Below are 24524 nucleotides of genomic sequence, written 5' to 3' on the forward strand. Positions count from 1 at the left end.
AGAACCCACCTCTCCTCATATAACCTAAATGCCAAAGACTGAAACTTCTAAGTTTGTTGACATTTTTCTCTTCACCCTATCATCCAATCATTTCTTTATCCCATTGAATCCTTCCTTCTCAGCGGATCAATTTCTGTTTTACTACAAAAAATAAAAATAAATATTTTCAATCAAATAATAATTATAATATATTTAAAAATAACATAATTTGAGATGTAAAAACGTAAACTCACATGATTTTTTTCAGCAAGAAAAAATGCATCAATAGAACAGTTAGGCAAAAAGGAGATGGATGTTCTTTTTCCCTTAATATGTTCCCTTCTTCACTTCATATTTCTGACATTGTAGCTACTTTGGCACAGTGTTATAATCATATAGTCAACTCAACCACTAAATACCTGTACTCTTTTAGGACAAGGGAGAAAGAAAAACATATGAACACAGGCATGCATTGATTGAGAATGCTTTGGTGGAACAACTTGGAATTCCAATTAAGCAGAAGTCAAAAGTTTGCTTCTTTTTCATCTTAATTAATCTTTGTCTCAAGTTGTATCATACTTTATACAACAAATTCAAGAAACTAGCTAAACATGACACTTCCCATTTAGGGCAAGTTGCTTGGAACTGGAATACATATTCAGCTAATTATTGGTTGATGATTGCTTGCTTTCCAAGAATTTTTCTAACTATTATTGGATTGTCACATTCCTCTTCTTTGTTCAAAGAAACTATAATGAATTTCATTTGTTTATATTTATGTATACTGTCTTACAAAGCTTGAAAATAATAATGATTATTTAATGTGCAGTTTATATAACTTAATGATCATATCCCATATATTAAATAATATGGAACATGTTTTTTATTTAAACTTTAGGGTTTGATATGCAATATTGAATTGATTCTTGAAAATTAAATATTGTGCTTGGCATCTCTAATTAAATTAATATAATTAGGTCTGGAAGACTTGAGCTATAAAGAATTCGAATTCCGTATAAGATGTATAAGTTATACTCTAATGAGATTTACACATGTGATAAAGAACACTAAATATATTTGATATTAATTTTCGGCAAAGTTCATTAATAAGCCTCTGAACTTTTTTGTTTTATTTTATTAAGCTATTGAAATTTTAATTTATCTTATCGAGTCCTCCTATTTTTATTTTTAGTTTTGTTAAGAATTTTTTATACATATTTTATGAAATTTTTATTTGTTCTATTCAGTTCTTGTATTTTTATTTTTTTTTTAATTAAGGACTATTAAGTTCTCAATACAAGAAAAAATAAAAATATAAGGGTTCAATAAAAAAAATAAAAATTAAAGGACTCGATAAAATAAAACTAAAAATTTAAGAGCTTAAAAATGTAATTTATCTTAATTTCCTAATTGACTTTTAGTTTTTTGTTGTTTAATTTTAAAATTATATCTCGTAAGGCACAAAAATAAGTTTTCATAATCCAAAGGAGCCATAAAAGTTAGTTTTCTAATTTATTTAATTTGTTTTTGTAAAAAAAATAAAAAAAATGCTCTGACATCTATACAAATATAAAAATAGTCCTATATTAAGTCTATCTCAAGTGGCAAGAACGTTTGCTCTTAATAATGAGAAGTCTCGAGTTCGAGCCTTCTTCTTCTCACTAGGTGAGTTTTCGCCGTTATGGCAAATGTAAGAAAATAATTACTCCATATTATGTAGTCCATGACCTCTTGGCTCTTAATGAATAAAAAAATATAAAAGCAATCCTAAATGTAACTATTCTTTTTTATTGTATATGATAATTATACCGATATGCCATAAAAACAGTTTCATTCATATACCAAAAATAATTTTATTTATTCTAATAGTAGGGGCAGAATCTTAAAATAGAATTCTGTTCGACTAAAATTTTGTAATTAATTAATTTTCAATTTTTATTAATTTTGAAACAATAAAAAGTTTAAAACTTTAAAAGTTTTATAAGAATTAGAAAAATTTATATCAGTTTATTTTAAATTATTATTATTTTTTATAGTTTCTTATTTAATGAGTTAAATATAAAAAATAATTTTAGTTTTTGAATTAAAAATTATTTTATTTATAAAATAAGAATGTCTTTATCTCGATAGTTTTTTTGTTTCTTTTTTGTCACATTGAAATTATATATATATATATTAATTTATTAATTCAGTAAGTAATTGTTAAATATATCATTCATTAATTAAAATTGATATTATCATATATGATTAATATTTTATAATTTATATTTCAAAACTATAATTTTTACAAAAAAAATAATAAAAATATTGGAAAAGAGTAATAAAAATTAATAAATTAACTAAAAGATTAATATTCTTAAACTGTATGGAAATTCTAATGGTTCAAATTTCTAAGGCGGAAAGAGTATCAACTCTTTAAGTAAAAGAATTTTTTATTAATAATAATTAATAAATATAAATATTTAAACTTAATTACATTTAAAAAATACATATTAATTTAGTTATAAAATGAGTTTATCTTTTTAAATATTATTGATCGTATTGATGAGACAATAATATACAATATCTTAACTGCATCTAGCGCATTAGTAAGAAATACTTTTTATTCAAGTCATAAATTAATTTTATTATTGTTTATTGAATTTTTGAATTAATTCAGTTTATTGAATATCAAATTGAAATCTATCTTAATTTTTATGACGAAAAATAAATAAATAATCATAGAAAAAGACAACAAAATTCTATAAAACACAAATTCTCATGAAGAAAGAAAAAACGAGGATGAATTTTTATAAAGCTAGAGTATTACTAGTATGCTGCAATTGGTAGTGAGCGGAGGATTGAGCTCATGTGGAGATGAGCCCACCTGGTCAGTTAGTAGTGGGTTATGATTAACATTTTAAATAATCAAATTTTAAAATGAGGAAGATAAGTGGGACCCGCACTCACTTTACAAAGAAGAAGCTCAAAATGTCGGTATACCGGCCAACATGGCATGCTACGCCCTTGCCACGTCTGCACGCGTTCCCAAGCTGCATACTTAATGACGCGTGCTTCTGCGATTGGTTAATTCATTGTGCTGTTTTAATATCACGGTAGAATGGGAAGCAGCATATAAGAGTCTGTTTCAGGTTACATTGTAACTCGTCTTATTAACTGCTTTTTGTTTCTTGATCCCAACCGTCAAACATTCATATCTCCTTTATTTTTTATCATGTTTTATTTTCTTTTCACAAGATAAAATTAGGGACCATTTTATGGGTCACCCAAATAAATTATTATAGAAAAGCAAAAACCAACATTGCTAGAGGACACCACTAGTTTTCTTCTCAAAATTACAAAGAATTTTATTGTCAGCCTGTTATTTGGAAATATTATGTTAGAAATTATGTGTTGGAGAAGAGATTTCTTTTAACTATGTAGACATATGATAAATTCAAAATTAGGTGATCGAATTTTAATGAATTACACAAAAAAATAAAATTAATTTAAATTTGATGTATTAATAAATAATTTTAAATTTTTTTGATCGAATATTTTAGTTTTATTAATTTTACTCTGATTTGAAGCTTTTGTTGCAATTATATTCTCATGTGTGAAATAGAATTGGATCTAATATAACGTGGTAGCCATATAAAGTTGTCTTCAATTTGAATTATCTTCTTTCTTTTCCCATCCTACTGTACACGTATGTTCACATTCTTTCCTCTAGTAATCACCGTTCATCGTTGAAATGGAACATCCACACGAAATTTGAAGGTTAACCAACGCCAGTGAATCCTTCAAAGGATAAGAGAAGTCTTCCCGGAGCTGAACCTTTTTCCTTCTCTATTCAGTTAACTTCAGGCGAAACACATTCTAGACTTAGACTATATTTCATAATCTAGATGCTAATTCTTTCCGATCGGATTTTTATTGCTGTCTACCATTTTATTTTATAGAATTTGAATCTATTTTTAAAAAATAAAAGAGTAAATTTGTAGTAAGAGCAATTTAGTTGCTAATCTAATTTCACTAAATAGATTTGAAAAATAAAATGTTCAATCATTTTCTTACAAAAAATTAAAACCGTAAAAAAGTCTATCCATCCCAATAGACTATAAATTTATGATACCTTATAAATCTATACCAATTGATATTATTTTAATTTAATAAATTTATTAATGTGCTTGAATCTTTAATTAATCAATTATAGATAGTAATTAGTTATTGACCAATAAAATATACTATTTTTATTTGTTATAGATTTTTATTTATTTTTCATAAATTAATTAATGATATTTAATGTCAATAAGATTCATCTACATAATTTTAATTTATACAAATAATTAAAATTACACATAAATTTATTAACAAACTAAAATTACTATACCTAAATAAAAATAAATATATGAAAATATTTCTAACAGTAATTTTATTGAAAAACATCGACTTCCTTGCATTTTAATAATTTAGATTTTGTAATTAATTTTTAATTGAACCTTTTAATTTTGTCAATTCCTTTTCTTTTTTTTTTTAAAAGGAATGCAATTATATAATATATATACATCTATTTGAGAGTTGTTACAGGATTTAGGGTTATATATTGATTAGATTTGACAGAATGTCATTCTAGTTAATTCACTTTATAAATTTTATTTTTCAATTATAGATAAATAATCAGAATTTTTAAAGTTTTATGTATTTTTTTTAGCAATTTAGAGGATTTTATTAGAGTATAATTATAGTACCTTAACATCATAAAATTTAATTTTACTCATAGATATGAATCGGTATTAATTATAGGTTTTATATATACTATTAATTTAAATTATTATTGAATCTATATATTATGTAAGTTAAAATTATATAAATATATTTCACGATTATAAACTGTCACTTATGAAATATAATATAGATGAAAATTTATAATAAATAAAGGTAATGAATATAATTGGTTGATAACTAATTATTATGCAATTGATTACTTATTAAATTAAAAATAGCATTAATTACTATACATCTATAAAATATTATACTTGATATATTTAAAAGGGCCAAATATATTTCCTTAATAAGATATTAAGAAATTCTTATTGGGCAGCCAAAATGGTTGTGGCCACAGGCTATTAATGGCAAAATTTAGTTTATTTACTTTTTTTTTTTTGGTAAAACTATCGTTTGCCCTTTTAAGACTGCCGTCATCTTACTCACCGCCTCCTTAGTTCTCTCATGACTTTACTCGCACGTACAAGATTTGTTTTCAATATGTCCAAATTTGCTGTTGCAAATGCAATTGCCCCACCATCTCAGCATTCTTATGTTTTTACTGCCAGTGTCCGCCTCCTCCCTTCTAATTTGAGGGTTGCTGCCTCATCACTCACAGTTTCCCTTTCTTCTTCATTGTTTCTTTTTTCTCAACTGGGAAATATTTTTCCAGTAACGATTGTGTTGTGTCTGTGTTATGTATTAAAGCTTATGCTATTCTAGAGGAAGCCGAGTCTCCGGTCGATGGCAAGAGACCCTTAATCGAGAACTAAGGGAAATATGTCGCGGTGGAAATGATGAGTTGTAGATGATGAATTTTACAAAGGAAATTTTTTTATTAATTCTGTCGTATATTTCTGTCTATGTATGTATTGAATAGATAGATAATTTATATATATTTAATAGTTTTAAATAATAAATTATTTATTAATTATTTAATATTGAAATGTAAAATACTAATATATAGGTGTTATTTTTATATTTGCTCTCATGTATATACTAAAATTAAATAAAAAATAAATTATTACTTTTATATTTTAGAAAAACAAATAAAATTTTAAAATAAGTTCTATATTAAATTTTTTTATAAGATCTATATACTTCCTTTAATTTTACTATTTCATTTAATTATCACTCATTTTTTTCATATATACTTTTTTTATAAATCTTTTTATTATAATTAACTCCAAACATGATATTTATTTCATTTAAAATACATTTTTGTGATTATTATCTAACATGCTAAATATAAAAGTTTATTTACAAAAATGAATAAAATCTAGAAATAATATATATTTTTATTATGAGATTTCAACTAAATATAGCTTAAGAGTATTTTTTGAAAATCTTATAATTATATACTTATATTATAAAATTTATGATACTTTACTTTTATAGACTTGAATTCTTTTTGTCGCGAATACAGTTTGGAACCGAGTTTAATAGTTTTATTCGGACAATTTATAAAAGTATTAATATCTCAATAGTGTTAAACTTAGAATATAAAAAGAAAATTACACAAATCAAAATTTAAGAATTAACAATAAAAACACGCTTACGCCAGGGGCTACAGATGGAAATTTCCCCATTTAAAGCATTTGAGATTAAACTTTACTGTAATCATAGCAGTTTACCGTTAATTGTCATTATCTACTTTCAAAAAGCGAATCCCACTTGCCGTGCAATCAATTTAATTATCTCAAAAAAGAAATTAATTTAATGAATTAAATTTTTTTTAAGGAAATAATTAATTATCTTACATCCTTAACAATTAATAAAAATTAAGTGGGGTAAGTTCCAATCATTTAGTACCCATTAAAGAAATTCATAAAGTTAAAATAGCTACCATTATCCACAATCTTGTCCGGCTTTTGCGACACTACAGTAACCTGAGGATAATAAAAATTTGTTAAGCTTTACGCAACTAATTAAATTAATACTTCTTGGACCATATAATATATAACTTAAATTCATATTAATAATCTTATGCCACATAGATTCCATACAGCTTAATATTTATTTATGTTCAGGTTAATTTTTCTCTTCTTTTTTTAATTAATAAATTTGAGTTTGGAGTTTACGTTAATTTGGGTTTGAGCTTTAAGTTATAACTATTTATATTGAGATTTTAAAATTCTCTGATATATCGTAAATGAGATCCAAAATGATGTGCCTAATGTGGGAGAAAAGACCAATTAAATTAAGCTGGGGAATTAGGTTACGCAAAACTCCTGGTGTGAAGATGTAAATAAGCAGCGGAAAACGGCGTAAACCTGGAGGGAGCATACGAAAATGTGTACTTGAAAACAGTTTCCGTATAAGAAAAGAGGCAGTAAGGGAGGGATCATATTTTTCAGGGTTTTTGAATACCTAGGACTTCTCTTTGGCCACTGAATTTTAGGTCACTCTTATTTTTGGTGGCCCCCACTCTTACCCCCTATTTGTCTGCACTGCAGTCAGTGACCCTCCCCCAAGGATTTTAATAGCAATTCCGCCATTCTCTCTGTCTTAAATCCTCCATTTTTTTCCCTCTACAAATTTAAAATCTACTAAAGGGTACAAGTGTTTACTGCTGATTATATTACAGCCAATCAGAAAATAGTGTAATTAACTAAAATAATTTCGCACCAACTAGATCTTAACATTTCTAATTAGAAATTTTTTACTGTTTATTACCGCTAAATTCAAATATCAACTAATCTCATATCCATACAGCGAAATATATTCTGAATAAAAATTAAAAAGAAAAAAAAAAAAAGTGTGTGATTAACATTTTTATTTATTGAGCCTGAAATTTGAGTGGCTACTACTGCGATTGAAATTATTCAAAAGAACGCTCAATACAGTAATTTTCAACGTTGAAAATATGTTGATTTAAAAAGAAATGCAGTCCTGTTAATATATTTTCAGCATTTTAATTATGCCAATAGTTTCGTAATAGCATGATGAAAAAGAATACGTATAAATATGGTCGGTGGGGGCATCCACACCACAAAATTCAACTCTACTAAAAATCAAACATGTCCCAGCATTTATTATTGCTCAACTGTTGGGATCATATACCTCTCTACCTATTATGGCCACATAAATAAATTAAAAACTAAGTTTTTTTTTTTTTAATTTTCTTTTTCTTTTTATCAGGAAAAAAGAAAAAAGAGGGTGCATTGCATTTGATTTTGAGTTGAGAGCAGTAGATAGATACTGTCAAAAATCCACTTCGTCCTTTTGTTTCACATTATTCGGAGAGAGAGGTGAAGACCTTATCATCTTTGGGGCTGCCTGCTGCAACTTGATATTAACACAAAAGGCAAAGCAGAGGAACACATATCAGCAAACAGAAAATCTTCTGAGCCAACAAAAGAAAAGGAAAAAAAAAAAAAGAAAAAAGAACAAAAAAAGGAACTCTTTTTTCTCCTCCAATTCGAATCGCTCTGTTCGATAAACATAAATCTAAAGAAAGAGCCGAGGGAGCATGAGAATCATGAAAAGAGCTAGAGCAGTCGTAGCTGCTTTGATAATGGTAAAACTTTGACATTTGTCTCCTTCCATTATATTTATAAGCGCCCTAAAAGAATACAGTTACTCTATCTATGGCGGCTACTCTTTTACATCTCATTTCTTAGTCGGTTTACTGGTAAATTTATTTAGTTTGTGTTCAAGCTTTATTTTTTCTTTTTTTCTTAATTTTTTTTAACTATAAAGTTTGATTTATCTAACATCTTATTCGCGTAATGTTTTGTGTTGTAGTTTTGATTTTGATTATTTGCAAAAGAAAATGAGCCACTATGTTCCCGATTTCGAAATGGACGACGATTGCGCTATCCCTACTTCATCAACCTTAGTTCGCCCTAAAAAATCAATCACGTATTAATTCTTGTTTCATATTTCTTTTTGATCTGTGTTTTTCTTTTTTCTTAAATCTCTCTACAACTTGAAGAAATAAAAATAACTGTAAAAATTGATTGATTAATTGACAGGTCTACGGAGGATGAGTTCATGGAGCTTCTGTGGCATAACGGTCAGGTAGTCGTGCAAACCCAGTCGCTAAAGAAACCACAGCAACAGCACCACAAATACGACGACGCTGTCATACCTGTAGATCAATCAAACCCCAGAGATGTCATCCGTACAGCTCAAGAACACCATAATCATAACAATAACAGTAATAATAATAATAATAATAATAATAACACCCATAATAGTAATCTCTTCATGCAAGAAGATGAGATGGCTTCTTGGCTTCATTATCCTATCAACGACACTAATTTCGATCAAGATTTCTGCGCCGATCTCCTTTATCCCACCTCTGCCGCCGCTGCTTGCGTCACTTCCACCACCACCAACACCACCACAACAACAACCACAAACAACAGCTTCGCTCCTGTCCGTTCACTCCATAATCCAGAAATTCGCTCTCAACAGCCGCCGGTTTCTGCTACAGCTACAGCGTCAAGACCACCGATTCCACCGACGAGAAGAGCGCAGGTTGTGCAGAACTTCGCTTACTTTTCAAGGCACAGAGCGAGAGATGGTGCTAACGTAGCAGAATCAGGACCGTCTAAAGTAAAACCCGTAGCAAGAGAATCAACGGTGGTTGACTCAAGTGAAACGCCGGAAGGAATAGCGTTAGATTCGAGAATTTCAGAGGCAGCTTTCGGGAGGAGTACTTCCGGTGGTGATAACGGCGGCGTCGGCGGCGCTGCCGCAGCCTGTGGTGCATCTTCCAGAGGTAATAATAATAACAACAATAGAGAGATGACGACGACATGTGAAATGACTGTGACGTCATCCCCCGGTGGTTCTAGTGCAAGCGCTGAACCGCCGCAGCCGCAGAGGCCGCCGGCTGATGATAGGAAGCGGAAAGGAAGGGAAGAAGAAACGGAATATTATCATAGCGAGGTGAGTTAATTACGGAGTTAAGTGTAGAGTAATTATATTAACTACCATTTTTGGCATGTTTGTGTTTTTATTTATTGTTTTTGGCTATCGTGCGCAGTGAGAATGACGTTAGTAAGCGTGAGCACCATTCGGTTATTTGTTTTCTCTTTTTATTTATATAGAAAAGAATAAAAGAAAAGAAAAACTTTCGGTGCAATTTGTACATAGAATTTCGATGGTGTGTGCACTGGAGTATCGTCGCTATCAATATTGTGTGCGTACACGTTGTTTCGACGTTTGTAGTGGGAGTTAGCAGAAACGGTATTTGTTATCTGATTTTGATTAGACGGGGAACGATATAGGAGTTGCAGTGAATACTAACACAGAGGATCTGAATTACCTAACAATTTAAAAAATTGTTCGAGTGCTTTTTTGGGACATTCGGTTGACGGCGCGTGTCCCGGGACTAGGTTTTCTATTTCCATTGCATGCTTTGTCTGTTTGCCTTTTAGTTATCGTTTCAAAAAAATAAAAACAAAAATAAAATATTCTGGCCTATTTTGCTGTTTCTCGTAAATACTATTCTTATTTTACGTTTTTAGTTGCTTTTCCAGGTTAATTATTGTAGAAAATGGTGGTAGTTTGGGCCTCTCTATAAACTATGTTGGGTTTTTTCTTTATTTTTTATTTTAATTTAGAGCTTGGCTGATAATTTACATGTCAGCCTTCTCTTTTTAGAATATGTCAGCTTTTTAGTTTTGGCACAATTGGTATCTCCTTTTGATACCACCTGAGTGTCATAAAAAAACAATATACATGTGTTTTTTGTTTTAATAGGCTAGAGGCTATACCGGTTTGTGGATCCAGATTCTTTCCAAGAAAAGGAGATAAGAAAACCTTCCCTCTCATTTATCAAGGAAAGATATGAACCCTTATTTCTGAATTTTTTTCTTATGTGGTTTAGTTAATTGATGGGGTTGAAGAAAAGAAAAGATGAAGTTTCCTAGACATATTGATCTATACCTTTACATTTTTTTGCTAGCCTATTTTTAACAAATAAAGAAAATTTTATATTATTAAGAGTAGGAGAATGCTGAGCAACGTTGAACTTCAATGTGGAAGATAAATATATGGGAAATTTGAAGTGTATGGCTGTTGATAGAAGAAAAACTCACGGCAGGTGGAAGTCCTACCTCTGGTTTGGAGGATTCAGATTGCAGCTATTAAGGGCGTTGATTTATGAATCAACTCGTGTAGCTTAGGCAACAGCCGAGCAAAAAAATCATTATGGTGCAGGTACTAGGCAATAGGCTAGAAGTGTCTATATATGCCAACCAGAATTTATACGGTCATTCTAGCTGCACCACTATTAAATTTTTTTGTGCCTTGGTGATCCTAGAAGAGGTGTCAAAAATCCAATTAAATTATGTTAGACAAAAAGACAGCTTGATGCAGTGAGATTTTGCATTGTGCTGATATTGAGGTGCAAAAAGTCCTCTACCTTCTCGTTCTTCCTACAAAAATTATTCTGAATGTATACCAATTGCTTTATTTTTCTCGTAGGATGTTGAATTTGAATCTGCTGATGCAAAGAAACAAGCTCGTGGATCAACATCTACAAAGAGATCTCGTGCTGCAGAAGTTCACAACCTCTCAGAAAGGGTTTGTATCACTAGAACAAAATTGTTAATTACTTGTTGTTTCATGTGATCAGCATCCTTAATGGGGCGATATTACATTTTCTTTCAGAGACGGCGAGACCGGATAAATGAAAAGATGAGGGCTTTGCAAGAGCTCATACCTCGATGCAACAAGGTTCTGTATATTACTTTCTCTTTTATTTGTGTTTTTGTTACAGTAGGTACTGATGCTACTTCTTTTCTTTTATTCATTCATGAATTTTTATTCATTTTCGATTTGCAGTCGGATAAAGCTTCTATGTTAGATGAGGCAATTGAGTACCTGAAATCGCTTCAGTTACAAGTACAGGTAAATTTTTCCTATTTTTTGTCCTGATATGATTTCTTGAATAACTTCCCGAGTCAAATTGGTTGGAAGAGTTCACATAATTGATTGGAACGTAAGCTTTAATCCTGTTTTGACTTGTTAATAATATTGTTTATTTGGGCACATTGCACATGTATGCATGTATTATTATCATTTGATACCTAAGTTTTTCCTTAAATTGCATTCTCGAGTTTTCTGCAGTCATAATAAAGTTTATTGATAGAATCAAAGTTCATGGCAAATAAATATCTCAGGTGTATTTTAGAACGTCAAACAATATTATTTGCCTGAAACTTTCACTACAAATAGCAATAAATATTGAGCTCAATTTTGAGTTTGGACGCGCTTCTTGATTTTTCTTTAATTTTGCAAGACAAATTTTTAATACTGAGCTGAGTGTGGAGGATAGGCCAACGGAGAGACAGGACAGGGACATAGCTGTTACCTATGGGCAGAAGACACACAACAGTATAACCACGAGGAAATCCTTGGTTGCCCTTTTGGAAGTATTTCTTGCAATCAATAATCACTGATGACTGATCTTCCTTCAGTTGTCACAACAATTTGCATGAGTTCATGCGGTTCTCTAGCATGTTACATTATATGCCAAATTAGATTACTTCACCATCATGTATGCTTTATTAACATTTATGATCACGAGTATCAAGTCGATTCCATGATTACAAGTTCATTCCATACCAGACCAGATCGGAATAGGCTTATATACATTCTCACTATGAGAAAGAAGTAATTATTCAAGCAACGCCTGGGAAATTACTAATGTCTAATTTACCTTCATCCACCAAATGCGTTGTGAAAGTTGGGTGTTCTTATATATTATATTTTCCAGAAATTGAAGAGATGAGGTGAAGACCATACTTTTTGTTAGACCTCATAAAGCTTGCAACTCAATGTCTTAAGCTTGAAAGATTGGCTTTGAGATTTGATTCTCGATAACTTGGGATGATGGTTGATTTCAGCATCACAGATAGATTATGGAATGTGAAAGCTTGGGTGGATAACCTCAAGAAATAGAGGATAGAGTGCCTTTGATGTTTTCTTCTGTGGTTTCTCCTATATTTGTATGCTTTAGGCTGTGGAACACATCAGCCGATCTAGGTTCATTCATTAATGAAGTCGAAACTAACAACATAGTCTGATGAAATTTTGAAACGTGCTTGGTGCCAAAATAGCGTATCAAATACTTTTGGCTCGCATGTTACAATGATGCAGGTGTGAGTTTTGAGGGTAACCATTTAATTCCAATTTTACAAAAAATAGAACTGTACCCAGATTCTTTCTTCCTCTAACCTTGCTAGTTGGACTGTAAATAAGTCCTATCTTTATTTAGCTAGCTTTGCTTTAACCACGACACAATGGTTTAGTGTATCCTAGTATGAAAAATTGAAAGTTCTTATTATAAATTTGTGCATGGAGTGTTTATATTCTTGATTAAAGTAAATCTCTGAGCTTATGCATTATCTATGAAAAGATTAGATTATAATTAATTTCCACAGATGATGTCCATGGGATGCAGCATGGTCCCGATGATGTTTCCTGGCATCCAGCAGTATATGCCACCAATGGGGATGGGAATGGGAATCGGGATGGGCATGGAAATGGGTATGAGTCGACCTATGATGCCATTTCCCAATGTTCTATCTGGTGCACCCCTCCCCACACAGGCTGCAGCAGCAGCTCATTTGGGTCCAAGGTTCCATATGCCAGCTTTTCATATGCCCCCTGTCCCTGCCCCTGATCCATCCAGAATACAAGCAGCCAGCCAGTCAGATCCCATGGTAAGTGCAATAAGCACACAGAATCCGAACCAACCACGATTGCCAAATTTCGTCGATCCTTATCAGCAGTATCTTGGTCTCCAACAGTTGCAGATACCAGTACCGGAGGTGGAGTATTTTCTTCACTTTCTCATCTGCTCATGTTATATTTGAAGAAGATATTGATGTGATATTTCTTTATGATGCAGCATTGCATATTAATATTTTATTTTCACACTGAATGTGCCAGTGTAGACGCACATATCAGTGCACATGTGCACAAAACAGATGCATGCGGAGGCATCTCTATAATCTTTGATGTATACGTGGTCTATTCTCCTGATATTATAAGAGTTGCTAACTTTCTGGGTTGAGCTTTGCTTGAAGGATATCTCCGGGCTTGGGCTGAAGTTTAGGATTTTTCTCGATACATTATATATGTCGTTAGAGATGATAACATAGACCTGCTTACTTTATTTTAAATCATTCCCTCATCTCTATCTTTTAGGAATGCTATCATCAATACTGAATGAACCGGTTAATATTTGCAGAACCAAGCAATGGCCCAGCCAAGTACCAGCAAGCCAGGTGCCAATCAAGGAGCTGAGAATCTTGATAATCACCAGTCAGGTAGGCTGCCCTATCTCATGTATGGATTAGGTTGTGGAGTTTTGTTAAGAATGTGTTGAAAGAGAAAAATAATGACAGTTTAGCTTAAACCTGGAATATATCAGTGAGTGGGATGGCAGACACTGCTCTTTGCTTGTGACCTAAGTATCCTGAAAGTGTACCCGTTTCATCGCAGTATTGCATTTATCCACATGTAGATAAATCTATTCCCATGTCCCGTCAGTTGTCTTTATCACCTTTGGAGAACTATCCTTTATTCTACCACATGGTCTTTTTTGTTTCTATGTTTTCCCCTTCTCCATTCCTTTTTCTATCTTCAGCCTGTCTATTTATCTTATTAACCAAAGCATAAGTTGATCCGCACATGCATAACAAGAGCTGCATCTTCAGAGAGCAATAATGAGTTTGGAGGACTGCATCCATTTAACCTTCACAGTTTAGCTTAAAGTGAAATTCTAAATGTACTCAAAACCTTTCTTCTTCTGGATGATATTCTATAGGGACATGACATAATAGAATCCCTGGTTGGCAAAAGATGTACAACACGCGACACTAAGTTGTATAGTGGCAATGGTGGCACATTTTGGTCTGAGGATTGGTCGTGTACTACCCCTGACTGGGGACAATGTTGTAGATGATGGAGCTTCTTCCCGTGCTTTGAGGTTGAAAATTTATGGCAGACTGCCCGTTGGAGTTTTTGTAGTGTAAAAGGAGCAACAAATCCTGAGCACAGCTTTTGCCACTGTCTAATACAAAAGATAACACAGCTAACATGTAATTATTATACCACAATAGAGTCGGAAGTTTTATTTTCTGTGTATCCTCCTGGCTTTTGTCATCCAAATTTATTTATTTTCTTTTGTTTTAATATTCTTTTCATTCAAACTAGTGACATATGGTTAAAAGATAGAATTTTTAATGAATATAAATAAATAAATATGAGGGAATGAATTGAGAGTTGTAGCCTCGAGTCCAGGCTGGAGGATGTTGATGATCAGATGGGTTCTCCTCCATTTATTATTGTTCTGTTGTCAATTTGTTGTGATAGAGAGGGTGGGTTTGTCTATTTAGATTCTCTGTCAACTGAACCTTTCAGTCTACTGCTTAGTGGAGTATTGAAGATAAGTTGTATCTGCACCTAAAACAACTAGGCGACTATCAAAAATCTGAAAAAGCAATTGATCCCAATCATTTGTGAAACCCTGGTCCAGTAATTACATTCTCTTTCAACACCAACATAATTCTCAATGTTTATCCATGGAGAACTTGGCCATACAGGAACAAAAAAGACATTGTGGACCAATACAGAATATTTTCTACTTTGTTACAAACAAAATAATCTAGCCAGCTGCAATTCCCAATTCCAGCACACAGAGAGACAGAGACAGAGACCGGATAATATTGGGAACAAATCTCTACTTTATATTTATGGTCTACATGCACAAGGCAGATCCACCAAGAGCACAATCTTCAATCCTAACACACACACACTAGACCAGGCTATTGCAGTATCAAGAAAGAAAATGAAACACCCATGCTACACTGTTTTCTCATACCTTACCTTCATTTCAACTTTTTTTTTAGCAGCAAAATTTATGAATTAAATATATTCTGACTGGCTTCCAGGACGATCATTCCAGAATTGAAAGCTACACTGAAGTTGAACATGTAGAAGGCACAAAATCTCTACATGTTGTCATGTCTGACTGCTTGAAGTTATTGATCTATGGCGGATAAAATCTGAGAACAGAGCAAAATCAAGCGATGCTTATTAACAAGAGAAACTTCAATTTTATAAACATAATATCATCGCCACTATTCATTAATGATGACTATTCAACTTCATGATGTTGTTAAGACAAACTCTAGATACCTTGTCAGTAAAGATACAGAATGCTTCCACTCCCATAGCTTTCTCAAGTTCCTACCAGATGTAACAGGAGATTTTAGAACAATTTCTTCCTTTCATTTAAGAGAAGATTAGAATACATACGCTATCTGGATCTGAAGCATCATCAATAGCACATATAAGTTTCCGAAGACTTTCATCCTTCAATGCGTTGCAAATTTCACTGGAAGAAGCTGCATAAACAGGGCATTAGAATCTATATTTTTTGGGAGTACAACTGACCATTAATTGCTTCAAGATATTACATATGAGAACCAACTACAGTCTACTTGGTTGGGTAGCTCTTTGGTTTTTAATTTTTACTTCTCTACAGAGTACTTCTCAGGAACTACTGATTTGCTGGAAAGCACAAACAATAATAAGGATACATATTTCCTGAGGTTGTATTACTGCAAGATAAAATTTTGAAGGGAAAAAAACACTATGACAAAGACTAGACTTCTATATTTTATAGAAACTATTTCAACAAAGGTTTTGCTTTCCAACTAAACATTCCCTTTTGTTTTCAGAATGGCAAAAGGAAAAGAAAGTAAGCCAAAAGGAACCTAATGATTCCAACTAGTGATCTTAAATTGGATAATGCATGAACAGGTATGTGGAAGGAGTGCGAGGCCATGTGGAACTTTAAGCCCCCCAAGTAATTTACATGGCACAAGAACTTAACAACTACGACTAGATAAGAACAATTGAACCAGATGAACATGGCAAAAATGGCATTCATCATAATAAAGCTACAATTATCTGATGGATAGAGAGAACAAGATGTAGATTTTCTGAACACAATGGCAGCAGCTACAGTATTTAGCTCAGTGTCATCCTAATATATCAGTTTCAACCAGCAGAGACCTCTAATGCTATGCAATCCAGGTGCAGAAAGCCATTACTAGGTCATATCCTATTTGTTTCACAGATGTACGAAAGTGGTACCTGGAGCGACCTATCACTTATTAATTTCATGGCTGTTTGAATGCAGATCTCAACAAGCCAACACAAGTATATCACATCTGCATGCACCATGACTTCACAGCGAATAATTTCAGTACTTCAGTTGCGGAGTATACAGATAAAAATTCCCTAAGAAGGCGGAGAGCTTAGTTTGTTTAACCCCGAGATAAATAGTGATAAGGTGAAAAAAATAGTTAATCATGTTTTTCCCATAGAGAATATTCTTTTATGCTGAGACTAAGATATGTCCACCCTTGTATACCATTTGCAGATTTGCTGCTTTGGTCCACATGATCATGGTTTGGCAAAGTTTACTTCAAACAAACATCTTCTAAATACATCCTGAATTATTAGAAGCTCCATCTCAACTTCAGTTCTTGGTAGAAGCTCCATCAAGATGGATACTAGCACTATGCCACCAGCCGACTACTATTACTTTGAAGTCTATATGTTGCTTATAACATGAAACTCCAGAGAAAAGGGAAAATGATTTTTGTATTGCAAAAGTGACAAATGATAATGATTTCATTACCCTTCTACTGCATTAAACAATATTAGAGGAGTTTTTAAACAGAAAGAACTGTTAAAGGTTTTACCTTCAAGCTTGTTTTATAAACATACCTATAGACTCTAGTTGCGGCTTTAGCAGCACCTCATTTGTATCATCCACAGTTAATGGCCTTTCTTGAGGCAGTTCTGGATCAGCAGCTGACAAATTTGAGACAATGCAGATCCAATCAACTAAGTTTCAAGAAGAAATGCTTGAATTAATTTTGGTGCTTTTAGAGTAATGACTTCTGGATAACAGAAGAATCATTTTAAAGCACAAATGAGTGATATACTTTTTTGGTGAATATACTATTATTAATTGCAAAAGAATCTATACAACAAACACACAAAAAATGGACAAGCAAACTTAGACTCTAATTACTGCCAGTTCGCTAACACATCAACAGAACTCCTATGACTATCTTTACAATGGCCCAATCTGAGCCAAATAGCTTTCTTCACTCTCTGTATAACTCTGTCAGCATTAATATTTCCAATGAAATGAATACTAAAACACCTTAATCGTTAGAAATATTCCACTGAAATATAGGTAAGTCAGCATTAACTTTGACATTGGATCAACAAAAAACTTAGAAAAGAACACATCAAAACACCTAAATTATTAGAACATGCAGTAAAGCAGTGTAACTATTGATTACCCTGTATTCGAGTATCAGTATTCCTACTAGAAATTCCCAATGAAGACACCGGCTTAGCACAAGGGGTTTCTGCATAATTCATTTATTATGCTCAAATCAGTCCATCTTCCAGGTACCAAGCTGTTGCTATGAATGAAATATAAGGATAATGCATGTGTCGAAATATAGTAGAATCCCTCAACCTATAGCTCAAACATCCATGGAATCTAGTGAACAAACACCTATGAGTTTACATTTATCAGTTGACAAGTTTGCTTCTTCTATAAATTTTGTTAATCATTCTTTTTACTTAAAACAGAAAATCATCTTACAACTTAGCAAAACTCATCAGCATTTACATTTAAACAAGACACTGAACCACAAAACCCACCAGTACAATTTTCCAGTTTGAAGCTGGGTAATGAAAACAATTTCTACTTGCAATTCTCTTTCTCACCAATCCATTAAAAATCTAAGAGACAATCAAGCATGAAAATCCATATATATTTCTCTCTCTCTCCCTACGACTTTGTCTTTGTAAAACTAATCAATAGAACCCAAAGTTCAGATTTAAATTCATTGTAATAATTGAAAAACAGTAAATGGGCAATCTTGTTTCTTTCTTTTTCTTTTCGTCCAGTTGTTGAGACATTTTATGGAATCCTTTTATTCACTTTCAAATTCTTGATTACTCAATTACCTAACTGAAACAGAAAGATGAGAATTTTGAACTAAAAAGAATATGAAAAAAGAAAAAAAAATTCTTGACCTTTGTGTTTCTTGAAGCAAACCAGAGAACAGCTGCAAGCATGGAGATTAAAGAGAAAGAAAATGGTAAACAAAATTGAATATAGAGAAGAAAAAGAAGAAAGGATTGATGGGTTTGGTTTTTTTTAAGTTAAGCTTACTACGGAACAAGACATGAAGGGCACTTGTACTTAGATTGTGCTTGGTTGCAGATTTGACATTGTTTAGGACCCATTAAATTCCTGTTTCAGCTTTTCTTTTCTGTTCTTTTTCCCCCCTGTTTCAGCTATAAAACCCCAAATCCGAGTGTTCAATGAACTGGGAATAATATATTGATATCCACCAACAAATATATATATATTGATCGATGGACTTGTTGATTGGTTATGTGCTTTAGGTTGTTTTAGCTATAATACTGTTGGAGTACAAGGCAACGTATCCATAGAAACACTCGAGTTTTGTTTCTTTAGAGAGATCTGTGCTTGAAAGTTTAGCCCTAGCGTTATTCTTTTTAAATTAAATAGTTAATTAGTAGTTTATCCGTCTTATTATTATTACTTTTATTATAAAATCAAATTTATATTATAATTTAATAATATTTTAATATTTAATATTAATTTATAATATTTCAATAAATAATAACAATTTAATTACTTTTAGATATTTTTAATTTTTTAAATTTTATTGATGTAATAATACAAAAATTATTTTTAAGATATTTATTTATTAATTCTAATATTATGTGATTAATATAATTAATATAATTATATTATAAATTTTTAAAATTAAAAATTATTATACAATTAAAATTTAATTTATTAATAAGTATATTATTCAAAAATATTATTTTCTATAATTGAAATTATTATCTAATTAAGAAATTAATTCATTATTTAATATAATATTAAAATATAATTAATATTATTATTTTTAGAATAATTATTGAATAAAACTAATTTGTTATTAATATATTATTATTTTAGAATTAAAATGAGTATTTAATTAGAAATTTAATTTATTAATTAATAAATTAATTAAAAAAATTACAATATATAAATTAAAACCTCATGTGTTAAAAATAAATATACATAACAACAATTTTATACGTAAAAAACTAAGTATATATGTCAAAAAAATTTAAATTTTAAGAATTAATATATATATAGATTCCATCTAAAAAATTTCTAATTACATTTGGACGGAATAGAAAAAAATTCAATTATTTGGCTTTTTATCAAAATTTATTTTTGTTTACGGGAGGTAAACCTTAGAAAAATATTCAAAAAAATAAAAAATTTAGTGTTAATTTTCTACTTCAGAATCTAAATTTTTTTTATTTATTTATTTAAATATTGAAACTATTGAATATTATAATGTTTGTTATAGACATTATAGGTTAATTTGGTAATTTTATTTATTTTACACATAAAATATTTCCACATTTTTACTCTTTATCACTTTAGAAATTTTTTTCTTTAATTATTTTTATTTTTTATTAAATCTTTAAGTACTAAAAGATAAAAGTATTGAATTATTTTTATTTTTTGAGGCTATATTTTTTATAAAAAAAGAAACTTTTTAATTATCTTGTATTTTTAAAGATCAGCACTTTTTCTTTAGAAAAACTTAAAGACTCTTTTTTCTTATAGTATATGTTCTTATTATTATTTTTCTAAAGTTAATATATAAAAATAAATTAGTAAATAAATAGTACTTACATTTATTTAGATGAATAAGAAAAATTATAAAATAAAAAATATATAATATATAATCATTAAAATATTTTAATTTATAAAACCAGCGTGGCAAGTAATTTAGACATCAAAACAATAAAAACTACAACATTAAATAGGAATAAATTGTTAAAAGAATGATTTTATGTTCAGATTGAACAAATAGATTCTACTTTACAATATTTTTTAATTTTATTTTACGTCTTTTAACTCTGAAAATATACTTTTATATAATATTTAATCATATCATGCTAACATTAGAAAAATGAAAAAGACATACAATAAAAATGAAAATTAAAGGAAGTCGGAGGTCATAAAAATAATATTTATTACATACGGTCGACAGATTCTCATAAAATCAAATTATGATAAAATTTATCATTAAACTTTATTTAATTTTGTTTTCCTTGGAAGTACATAGATTCATGGTTACCTAATTTGACATCTAAAAACTCAATCCACGTAAGAAAGCCATTTACCATTTCATGTTAAAGAACAATCATATTATATCACCAAAAACTACCTTCCAAATCCAACAAACAAATTAGATTTTAGGATACAAACCGAAACTAACGCAAATAATAAGCAAAGGGAAAAAAAGAACCAAGTGATCTTTTTGAGTAACAAAGGATCAATCTTTTTCACATATGAAGTTTTTCACATATAAAGTCCTTCTGGTACCCCTTCTTTCTTCTTGAACATGACCTTTTCTTTAGCTTTCTTGAAGTCAGCATGTGTCACCTGAAACACAACATTCAAAAAAGATAAATAAATTCAGCACATAACTAGACCAGTTATCTTGGAAAAACTTCAACTAGATGAGCACAATTTTCACAATCAGCTTTATAACAAGCACATAATTTAAGTGTATGCTTAATTCTACAATGCCCAAATGATGGAGAGAAACAAAATAGTTTTGAAACTTCAAACTCGGTCTCACCTTCATGCGTCGCTCTCGTAAAGCAAGCAGACCGGCTTCAGTACAGATAGCTTTTATATCAGCTCCAGAGAATTCATCTTTAGTCATAACAAATTCTTCTAAGTTGACATCATCAGCCAATGTCATTCTCGATGTGTGTATCTACAAAGTCAACTTAAAAGCATAAATAACCACCAAAAGATGGGGACATAATATGATATCACAAATAATTAGACAGAAAGATCTTCGGCATAAAAATTATATATCTTTCCCACATACCTGGAAAATACGTCGCCTTGTTTTGATATCAGGAAGTGGGAATTCGATCTTCCTATCTATTCGACCAGGTCGAAGCAAAGCAGGATCAAGGCTTTCAATTCGGTTAGTTGCAAGAATCACTTTGACATCTCCTCTTGAATCAAAACCATCCAACTGGTTCAGTAATTCCAACATAGTTCTCTGAATTTCACGTTCACCACCTGAGTGGGCATCGTACCTATTACAAAATTAGTTTAGAAATACCTCGGGATTATATCTACTAAACCATAAATGTTCCAACTCTTCCCCATAACTCTATTCCTAGGTCAGTTTAGGCGTGAACCATAACCATCAGTGGCTCACCTCTTTGTACCCACTGCATCAATCTCATCAATGAAGACAATTGATGGAGAGAGATCATCAGCAACTCTGAAAAGTTCCCTCACTAATTTTGGGCCATCTCCCAAGTATTTTTGAATTAATTCACTACCAACAACACGTAAGAAAGTTGCCGATGTTGAATTTGCAACCGCCTGAAAGAGCACTTATAGGGATATAGACATGGTGATAATTGAAAAACAGCTTTATTTCAACTAAGAATAATTTCATGTCAGCATAAAGCAAATGAAAGAACATTTAAAGAAATGTGTTACTGTTGTTGTTTATTGGACATGACGAGAGGATTTGTCAAAATATAGATCATCTAGATGCTATGTACATTAAAAGCATGACCGGAAAGCAAAAGAAAAAAAAATAACTTTGCATATGAAAAGTAGTTGGTAGATTGGCTTTTAAAGCTGCTTCTTCTTTTTTTGGTAAACTAAGGCATATATTTGATGTCTATCTTGCCTAAAGGTTGATTAATACGATCAATTTAATAAGCTAATTACTTTGGCTGCTTTGGAAATCAGTTATTTGTAATTAGCATCTTCGTAGATGAGAGACACAACAGCTAAGCCAATCTATTGAAGCATATCTTTAAGTCAATGATCAGAGGATCTATTTGAATGCAGCTACCAAAATAGGCAAAAGCATAAAAGTAAAACCTTTGCAAGCAACGTTTTTCCAGTGCCAGGCTCTCCATATAATATGACACCCTTAGGAGGCTTAATACCAATATCTTCATACAATTCAGGATGAGTAAGAGGGAGCTCAACAGCTTCTTTAATTTCCTGTATTTGCGCATCTAAACCACCTATATCAGCATAAGATTCCAATGGAGCCTTCTCCACCTTCATTACAGACACCATTGGATCAACTTCATCCTGAAGAAGCCCAACAACAGAAAGGACCTGAAAAGTAACCACAAATAAGTTATCCACATTCTTTTCCCTTCAGAAACTTAACATACGAAAATCAATTCACATGAACAATTATACTAAGGTGACAAATGATATCAATTCCCTAAGTGGAAGAAAAGATACTACTGGTGGAAGCATTAAGACAATCTCTAGCCTAATAACATACTCCACAAGGATCTGTATGCCTACACCACATAGGTTGCGGAAAATTTCAATACTTGAGGGCAAAGATAAATATTCAAATAATAATAACCTAATTCAAGTGCTGACAAATGCTTAAAACATCTGTCCTCATCCTCAATATCCAAGAATTCCTTATAATTCAAGCTGTATAGAGAGCCTACAACCTCAATCATCATCACATAACACCACAGAGAACAAAAATGGTTATCAAAATCCTTTTCCTCGTAACCTTTTGTTATCTATACAGCACACTTTACACACCAGTAATTGAGCTGCAGCGAACAAAAAGCAAGACAAAAACCTAAGGTTGGTCTCTTATTATACTCGCACTCAAATAACTAGTTAAAAAACTATCTCTCGTTTTACATCACAGTATTTTCTCAGAGATTAAAATCAAGACGAAACCTAATGTCGTGATTTATTTTCTTAAGAAGGGGAAAAAGAAACAACCTTTCTCGACCTCCATAGAATTTCTATACTCCAGGCTAAATAAAATACGCACGTTAAGACCCTCACTTTACTTCACTCCAAGGAAAAGGGGAGGGGAAAGAATACTAACTTTTTACAAACATCTATCTGAAGAAACACACACCAAAATCTCAATAACAACAATATCACAATCCAAATTGAAACAAACAAAACGATACCAAATCAGGTCATCATGAATAACAAAAGAAACCCACAAAGAAAAGAAAAGAAAAGAAAAAGTCCTTACCTTATTATGCATCAAAATAGCACAACCAGGCTCCAGCTGATCTTTATCAACAAAAGACAAAATCCCAACATAATACTCGGGTCCCACACTTGAAGAAACAATAGCATGATTCTCGTCAATCAATTCTTCCAAATTGCCAACACTCATTGGCGAGCCCCTCAAATCATCAACTTTAGACCTATCTTCCTCTGCTTTCTCTTCTTGTGGCTTTAATCTTTCTTGATTAGCAACAAACTCTTCTTCCATCAATAAATAATCTTTTATTCTTTCTAATTTTAACAGCCTGAGTTTGCACTTTGTTAATGGTGTTACTGTTGGTAATCTCGCTGCTGCTTCTGGTCCTTTTTGCTTCCTTTGCTTTCTGCCTACTCTTGCTGGCGGTGCCGCTGGCTCGAATTTCTTATCTTTTTTATCACCGCCGTCTTGTCTCCGCTCTCCGGGAAGACCTTGCCGGTTGCCTGATGGTCCTTGACCCATTTGGTGCTGGCTTTGGAAACAAGTTAAGATACTACTGTAGCTGTAGCTGTAGCTGTAGCTGTAGCTGTAGCTGTTTGTTTGTTTTTTTTTTTTCTTTAGTCAATAATGCGAGGTGTTCCCTTTTATATGCAT

General features: G+C 31.5%; 3 protein-coding genes across 9 annotated transcripts; 1 reads left to right on the forward strand and 2 right to left on the reverse strand.

Annotated features, from left to right (window-relative positions):
* Positions 1–7884: 7884 nt before the first annotated feature.
* Positions 7885–17766, forward strand: LOC8262777 (transcription factor PIF1). 7 transcript variants are annotated; one of them, XR_007216815.1, is made up of 10 exons: positions 7887–8245; positions 8473–8589; positions 8703–9624; positions 11167–11265; positions 11353–11418; positions 11527–11592; positions 13128–13517; positions 13940–14018; positions 15645–17053; positions 17144–17766. XR_007216815.1 is itself a non-coding variant. In XM_048377384.1 (9 exons), exons 2-9 carry the CDS (start codon positions 8501–8503, stop codon positions 15662–15664), a joined length of 1731 nt encoding a protein of 576 aa, XP_048233341.1. In that variant the 5' UTR covers positions 7886–8359; positions 8473–8500; the 3' UTR covers positions 15665–17766. The 7 variants fall into 7 exon arrangements, 5 of the variants coding, with proteins under 5 accessions (XP_048233342.1, XP_048233341.1, XP_048233343.1 ...); XR_007216816.1 differs by having other exon boundaries at positions 15645–16794; positions 16901–17766; XM_048377384.1 differs by having other exon boundaries at positions 7886–8359; positions 15645–17766.
* LOC8262776 (zinc finger HIT domain-containing protein 3) lies at positions 15184–19302 on the reverse strand. The gene is made up of 7 exons (XM_015720473.3): positions 18968–19302; positions 18829–18860; positions 18081–18149; positions 17494–17580; positions 16012–16100; positions 15892–15942; positions 15184–15758 (listed from the first exon to the last, which is right to left on the reverse strand). Exons 1-7 carry the CDS (start codon positions 19039–19041, stop codon positions 15735–15737), a joined length of 426 nt encoding a protein of 141 aa, XP_015575959.1. The 5' UTR covers positions 19042–19302; the 3' UTR covers positions 15184–15734.
* Positions 19303–21020: 1718 nt separating this feature from the next.
* LOC8262775 (26S proteasome regulatory subunit 4 homolog A) lies at positions 21021–24478 on the reverse strand. Its single transcript, XM_048377158.1, has 6 exons — positions 23916–24478; positions 22763–23008; positions 22080–22249; positions 21738–21954; positions 21480–21620; positions 21021–21280 (listed from the first exon to the last, which is right to left on the reverse strand). Exons 1-6 carry the CDS (start codon positions 24390–24392, stop codon positions 21197–21199), a joined length of 1335 nt encoding a protein of 444 aa, XP_048233115.1. The 5' UTR covers positions 24393–24478; the 3' UTR covers positions 21021–21196.
* Positions 24479–24524: the final 46 nt, after the last annotated feature.

Source organism: Ricinus communis, chromosome 7 (assembly GCF_019578655.1).
Source record: "Ricinus communis isolate WT05 ecotype wild-type chromosome 7, ASM1957865v1, whole genome shotgun sequence".
Classification (NCBI taxonomy): domain Eukaryota; kingdom Viridiplantae; phylum Streptophyta; class Magnoliopsida; order Malpighiales; family Euphorbiaceae; genus Ricinus; species Ricinus communis.